The following is an 8,009-nucleotide window of genomic DNA, read 5'->3' as shown; positions in this document are numbered from 1 at the left end:
ATTTACATTATTTAATGTGCAGAGTTTTAAATGAAACAGCTTTTTTTATTGTGCCTATACCAAGCATTTCATTTGTGCGTCCGTATCTCACTAACATTTAAATCTACACTGTATTTTGTTGCCAGATGAATATTTTTCTACTTCTTTATTTCCATTTATGGGTGTTCTGAACATTGATTGGTTGAAATCGAATTAATCTATAAATAATTCCTACGAATTTTAAAATAATATTTTATAACTAGAGAGGGGATTTGTGTAAGAAGGCTAGAGCAAGACATATGGTACAAATGAATCAATACCCTTGTTAATATCAGCTGTCTTTTGCATGATTTTTGGGGGAGATAATGAATTACTGCTATAAAGAAAAGAACTCTCTACATTTAAAATATAATTAATAAAGGGGAAATACTATATTTATATTTAAATTGATATATACTTATTTTATTAAGAATTTTGAAATCAATTTACACTAAATTTAGACGAGAATTCTTCTATTAGAGAGAGATATGAACACCTCCGCCACTCATTAAGTAATGAACAACAACAACAAAAAGGAGCACATGCAACAACCGTTCTCCTTTTTTTTAATCGCTCTATTTAGTTTTTTCGTTACACGGATCTCTTCTTCACTAATAACATAATCAAGCACTTACTTTTCTAAATTGTAGGATGTACAGGGCCGTGACAAGAATTATTCTTAACGGGTTGACTATCTTAGAAGGACATTTTTATTCATTTGTTTTTATGATTTTATAAAGACCAAAATTTCAAATGTTTAAATGCAATTATTACACCCATCTGTTGACACAGGTCTGTGAGGGGCATATTCAAAAATAAACGTTTATTAAGCACAAAAATTGAGAATGTGGTCACGATTCTGCAGCTTAAATACTTATACAAAAATTACAGTCACTTATTGTTCACTATAGTTACGACACTGGTTGGGAGTTAGTCCAAGTACTCCATACCAATTGATTTGGGCCTTTTTTTCTATTTCTTATTTTGAGTGAGGAAGGTCGCGAGATACAGTAAAGGTATATCATGTGTTATGCCTTATTTAATATGTCATCATATGCGTCAGGGATAAGATGTATTCTCATGAATATTGAATTGCCGTTTGACAGAGACTTATTCTACTAGGTATTCAACGAAATCCGTCGTTTTTTATCTTTCGACTTTAAATTGACATAAAATTGTCATTTTTTAAGACTTTACAAAAAAAAATAATAACAATTTATCGGATTCAGGTCGGGGGAGCTAGGAAGGCAAATATCCTTGGACACCCAGTAACAGCAGTCCCAATCTTGAGTCATTTTCGAGGTTTGGCAAGGGCAGAGTCTTGTTGCCAAACCTCGAAAATGGCCTATGCCAGACCTATGTACATGTTAGAGACCTCAGTATTGTTAATGTCAAGATCGTTGTTCACAAAAATAACTCTAGCCCACATGCTTTCTGTCTCAGAAAAGGTAATAGGCTTGAAATCTTTATAAGCGTTTATGTGTATATATCACCTCAAAAATCAAAAAAACATTGTGCAATGTCGTCATCATATATGCGGTAAAAATCCGGAAATCTGAAGCTCCGGATTTCGTTGTTACACTCTGTATATATTGGCGGTTGTTTTTGCAATTTCGAATCTAAAAAAGTTGTTTTTCTCTTCATTTTAAAGATTAAGATTTTGAAATAAGAAATTAAGTGAAACAATGAAGAACTAAAAACTAAAAAGACGCATCGCAAGATTTAAGTTTATTCCCTCCCCCCGAAGGAATGAATCCTTTTTCAAGCAATACAGAACTGAATAACTATATGATTTACCATATTTTCATTTATTTTCCCGCTTGGTGCACACCTTTTTTTTATTTTTCTCTCTCATTTTCATATAACTATGACAGAATGAAATAGAGTCACACTATTAATTTATACTACATACTTATATGTATATACAATGATTCAAATATAGAAACCCTGCATGTTTGGAATAAACAAGTTTCATAAATACACATCTCCATACTATGTTAGTTCTATTGACTTTGTATAAGTGTTTCCAGGAGTAGCACGCCTGATGGACTCTAAAGCAATACATAGACACTAGTAATGAATGGTGAACTTCACCATGCAAACAGTATGTTTTTTTTTTGTTGTTTTTAATAATAAAAATACTATATTAAAAAAATGAATTGTTAAAGTAGTTGTATTTGAGGTTTCTATGGAGCATCATGCATAGTTAGAGCAATTGATTACATGACAACAAGGATTAAGAAACAAGATACTGAGGATGGGAGAGCCCTCAATGAAGAGAAAGAAAATCTATACGTCAAGAGTAAGAGATTAATTTGTGGAATGAACATCATTAATTTATTAGCCCTTACCTTGAGTATGATATGTATAAGAGGGACCTGAAAAAGTTGGGGCGGGTTTCCAAAGCTGTTATCAATATACTTATATGCTCTCTCTTCGAGAATAAAATAATAAAGTAATCACTTGTGCCTGAAAGACAAAAAGTAACACAGGATTTGTTGCAGAGTTATAAGAACTAGGATTATAATTAAGGACCTATATCATTGCTAAATACGGTGTGGGATGTGTGTGTCTTTCCTTTACCTTAGAGCAGTTTGCAGATAATTTAATGAAACGTCGTGATAGCTAAGCTGTTTTTCTTCCAAATACTCATCAAATTATCAGGGTTCTATTTAATATACGTGCGGTTAATACTATTTTTATCTATGATAATTAATATGACTTTAGATTAGATTTAGCAATGAGTGTATGTGGCTCTAGTAGACACATGAGCGTTCTAGAGACTAAAGTACTCCTTGCCTCATCACGTGATATTTTTTTAAATCTCTCAAACTGTTATTATTAGTGATTACTACTAGTAATCACTAGGAGGTGAAAAAGAAAGAATAACACTCCGGATTTGTTGCGGAGTGAAAAGTTTACGTCCATGTTGGACTCGGATTAGAAATATCAGGTTAATCCCTATCATCCCTACAGATTGGGATTTGTGTTAACTTCCTTCTTCTAATAGTTAATTTAATGAAACGTACTGACAGCTAAGCTGCTCTCCTCCGAAACATTTTTCAAATTGTCAGGGTGATCATGTTCATTATCGATTTATTTTCTTTTAGCATACCGGCAGATTATATTATTTTCAACTATTTCATTAGATGTTGGGATATGACAACATCTTCTTTGAGCAATGTAAATAAAAGACGAGATTATAGATAAAATAATTGAAGGATTTTGATCATAATTATTACTCTTATTATAATAACTGCCCCGAAATCTTTGAATCGCACTAACATAATTGGAAGTCATAATTAAGTGGAAAATTAGAGTAGAGGTCTGGTTTGCTTTAGAAAAAGGCAAAATAACAACATTGCCTGTGTAAGCTTTAATGATGACTCATTCAATTTGCGTGGAGCTACTAAAATAAGTGAAGAAATTTGAGCTTGGATCCTTTCTTTGAGTAATTTATAAGTTATTATTATCTTGACAATATTATTATACACAAAAATACTTCTTTTTTTCCTTGAAAAAAGCTAACAACCCTGCCCTTGGAGATGGCTTCTCTAGAAAATTGTCTTTACATTATGTGATTTTTTCTTCACGGGGTCCAAATCATTTTCAACATTGGCTAAAATTCTTTGATGGACCTAACTTCGTTTAACTTACCAAACATTGTATTGTCTAGACCCTGACTCTTGGCAAAAATAGCCTGTTATGCACCTCCAATTATCACCTCTGATATATGATGTCTGCAAGTGAAGTGGAAAACTTTTCGCCCAAGTTTGTCTTCAATCCGTTTTGCTGCACCATTGTTGATGCCACTATTGTTATCTGTTGGGTCTAATCCTCAACCAACAATATTCTTATTCAGGTTTTATGCTTTCAATAGGTCCAATGTAGCCTTGAAGTCCGGTGGAACTTGTTATGAAAAAAACACCGAGCCATTTCCCTTCCTCGTACTGTGGAGCACCTAAGACGAGTATAGCGAGACTATTAACCATTATGTTTTTTAGTATAGAGTTATTAGCTCTTTTCAAGGGAAAAAAAAGTATTTTGGGTATTTTATTCTATTTTTGTATGTAATAATTTTGTCAAGATAATAATAACTTAGGAGAATACCTAAAAAGACAGATGGAAAAATGGAAAGTTATAAAAAAAAAGCATTGTTTTAATATCTGGAGCAAAATTTACCCATGGACACAAATAAAGAATTTATAACATAGTTATACAAATTAAAGCACTGTTTATCGGCTTTGATTTGATATCCATATCAATGCTATACGATCAGCCATTGCAAAGCTATAGTCAAAAGAAAACAAATAGTGACGTTTTTGTTTGCCTTTTTTTTAGAGGCACCAACAATAAATTTTCAAGATTCATGTGCTAAGCATAGCCGTGCAAAATCCAAATGATTGTATATTTATTTTCTATAGACCTTGGAGAACGGGAAAAAGTTAAATATTAAAAGGTATGGAGAAAAATTAAAATTTGAACAGGTCAACTGTAGCCTGTAGGAGATATGTGACTAGAACGTATTATTATACCTTATAGCTATCATTCATTATTTTTTTAGTTCCTATATTCTTCAATCCTAGCTATGAGTGAAGAAAATAAAAAAGACAGCTAGGACTGAAAGACTGATGTATCAGTCCTTAGAACCTTTGAATGGTAAAAAAGATCGGACTGATAAAAAAAGATTGAAAGGTGTGGGGGAAAAAAACTGATAAGGAAATCAGTCCTAAGACTGATCCAACAAAATTCCTAGGCTAATAACTATCTGGCTTGGACAATATGTTGGATATGTTACTAGTACCAGCATATTATGCACTAGCTGAAAGAAGTTCGTCTAATCAAGAAACACATCTTGAACAAGTTTTATCACTATCTTCAAATCAATTTATGTGTTAGTCAGCCTTGAAATCTGCTAGACCACATTTTATTTCAAATAATATAATTATCTAATTCATTTTTCAAGAAAGATTTATATTGATAGCTAAATAGAAAGAGTTAAGTTTTAGTAATTATATTATATTTTTAGTCATCATTGTATAATGATTGTAATACATTCTATCAACTTCAGTGTTCACAATATATTCATCAATTGGAACCTATAGACACCCAGGGTTTATTCACCCCCTTGTATGCGTTAAAATAACTAAAAAAAACAATTTGGGTGTTGTTTCATACATCTCTATGTCTGCAAAATGGGTTATACGTTTAAAGTCATGTTTATTGAGTATTTATTTTTTTGTATACGATATAATATTATATGCAAACTATTTCTCTTGATTTTTTTCCCAGAAGGAATGAATGGAATTTTCTAATGTAGTATCAGTATGTGATCATAAGGATGGAATACTACGTAGTCACACATCATTTAAAGATGTTTAAAAGACGCCTTGAATAATGTATATACCTAAATTGTATTGTACAAATAATTATATTATTGAATTGAATCTACCTAGCAGCGTGTGTGTGTGTCTGCGCGGAAATCCCTGACTGGAAGCAGGAGAGCTGATATGTATTTCATATTATTTAGTACTGTAGTTTGTATCACTACTCACTAGTATCGTTGTTGTATGTTAGTATTGCATACATGTTATTAATGTAAAAACAGATTATATACAATACATGTAGTTTCCTCTTACTCTTCAGTCCTCTCCTTCTTCCATGCCACTTCCATTACATTCCTCTCCTCCTCCCTGCTCGGCTTTGCAGCTCCTGCTTGTTTAACAATAAAAGATTGTTGCCTAATTCACTCTAGTGCTATTTGTTATGGTCAGGAAGGGGCTTCTCGTTTCTCTTCCTTTCTGTTTCACTATTGCTGTTTCTTTTCCATCCTCCCCTTAGCTAGTGAAAACACTTATGACTTAAACAATAATATTTCTTTGATCCCTTGGCTAAATCATTTCCCTATCCCCTCCATTTCCATAGGATCTCCTCGGATTAGGACTAGCTGAAGAGAGCATGACGTCTGAGCCCGTCATTATGAGTAGTAATGACCAAAAACAACAACACTCAGCACCAGAAGACTTTTTGAGACCCCCTCAGCCATCATTTCTCCGACCCTCTGTCTCTTCAAGAGATGTGGATGCGATATCACAGGGTAGTGAGGCTGTCGAAGGCTCTGTCATCTCAAGCACCACAGATCGGTGAGTGCGTACAAATTTTGTTAATTTTCTATGATTAATTGGTATATGCTTATATTAGGTACGGGTTTCTAGGAGATCATGATGATCCAGTTACCAAGTATGCTACTCCTGACGTAGACCTCATACGAAAGAGAGAGGCTAAATGGTTAGATATGTTCTCGGATTGGGATATATATATGTTACGAAACTATAAAAAAGTACGAGAGAGATGTCGTAAAGGCATTCCTGGCTCTGTAAGAGCAAGAGCATGGATTCATCTCTGTGGGGCTAAATACAAAATGGAACAAACTGACAATAAGTCCACATTTAAACGACTGAGAGTAAGTTACCTTGAATAATTGAATTTTATACCACCGTCGAGTTTATTTCACAAGTTTATTCTAAACTTTTTATTTTCCAGGAAGAAAAAGCTGAACAGAAATATGTTGATGACATTCACAAGGATTTGCATCGTAATTTTCCAACGCATGAGCTTTTTGGGGGCAACTACGAAAAAATTGGTCAAACGGAGCTTTTCCTCGTTTTAAAAGCTTATTCCGTGTTGAACCCTGTTCAAGGATATTGTCAGGCACAAGCTCCCATTGCCGCCCTTCTTTTGATGCACATGCCTTCAGAAGCAGCATTTTGGTGTCTTGTCGCAGTTTGTGATAATTACATTCCAGGCTACTATGACGAAGGCATGGAAGCAATACAACTAGAAGGTGCTATTCTCTTAGGACTCTTACGCAAAGTCTCGCCTGGAATTTATAGGCATTTGAAAAAGCAAGAAATTGAGCCTATTCTCTTTATGATGGAATGGTTCCTCTGTGTATTTATTAGAACATTACCTTGGCCCTCAGTTATCCGTGTTTGGGATATTTTTATGTGTGAAGGAGTAAAAATATTATTTCGTGTTGCGCTTGTGCTTCTTAAATTTTCCTTACCTCGTAGTGTTCGTAAAAAGTGTCCCTCCATGTATGAGACTCTCAACGTTTTAAAAAACCTTCCAGAGTCCATCACCAATGAAGAATTTTTAATTGATCAAATCGGCAAATTAAAAATAACTGAGGAGGACATGGAAACCGAACATCGGAAACAAGTTGAATTGAGAAAAAAAATGAAACAAAATTAATTCCTAATCAAACAAAAATCACATTGAACAATGCAAAACTTTGTAGACTATTCGTACAAAGTTAACAAAAGTCATCATTCTTGTTTTGTCAAGCAAGATTTACTACTGTTCAACCTATACATATATCAATTAATTAATTATTTCTCTCCTGTGATACCCAAAAAAAAAAACAGATTTGCTATTTCTTTTCATATATTATTATTATTCAATCTAGGTATTTGTGGCCATATATACGTTTTGTAAAGCATTTTATAATATACCAATCTTATTTTTTTTTTTTTTTCATTTTCTATATATTTTATATATTTAATAAGTATTCTTTAAGCTAAAAAGAATAAATAATTACATTTTTATAGTCCAAATTAAGAATGTTGTAAAGCTTTATATATTTTTTTTATTAAACAAAAATTCAAAAGATATAAGTAGATAATATAAATACAAATTATATATATTTTTGCGTAAATTCCTTAGTCAATTATAAAACATTTTCAAAACTTCTTTAGTGAGGAAAACATATCTCTAATATACTATTTTTAGTTTTTTTTTCTTTTTTTTTGTATTACGTTGTAAGATCACCACCTATTAGGATAATAAACTTCTCGATACTATGAACGTTATTTTTGTATAATTGCCTGTATGATACTTTGAAGCATTATATAGTAACTGCTGCCACAAATTGTTATATATATTATTATATAAATCAATGATTAATAAATTGTATACGTAATTGATACTGA

General features: G+C 32.5%; 1 protein-coding gene across 4 annotated transcripts; it reads left to right on the top strand.

Moving 5' to 3' along the window:
* The first annotated feature begins 2,179 nt into the window (after positions 1 to 2,179).
* LOC121119535 (TBC1 domain family member 10B) lies at positions 2,180 to 8,009 on the top strand. 4 transcript variants are annotated; one of them, XR_011780244.1, is made up of 5 exons: positions 2,180 to 2,320; positions 5,944 to 6,161; positions 6,220 to 6,481; positions 6,562 to 7,486; positions 7,844 to 8,009. XR_011780244.1 is itself a non-coding variant. In XM_040714233.1 (4 exons), exons 1-4 carry the CDS (start codon positions 2,276 to 2,278, stop codon positions 7,270 to 7,272), a joined length of 1,236 nt encoding a protein of 411 aa, XP_040570167.1. In that variant the 5' UTR covers positions 2,180 to 2,275; the 3' UTR covers positions 7,273 to 8,009. The 4 variants fall into 4 exon arrangements, 2 of the variants coding, with proteins under 2 accessions (XP_040570167.1, XP_040570174.1); XR_011780243.1 differs by having other exon boundaries at positions 7,810 to 8,009; XM_040714233.1 differs by having other exon boundaries at positions 6,562 to 8,009.

The sequence above is a fragment of the Lepeophtheirus salmonis genome, chromosome 1 (assembly GCF_016086655.4).
Source record: "Lepeophtheirus salmonis chromosome 1, UVic_Lsal_1.4, whole genome shotgun sequence".
In the NCBI taxonomy this organism is placed as follows: domain Eukaryota; kingdom Metazoa; phylum Arthropoda; class Copepoda; order Siphonostomatoida; family Caligidae; genus Lepeophtheirus; species Lepeophtheirus salmonis.
This window is presented reverse-complemented; position numbering and strand designations above follow the sequence as displayed.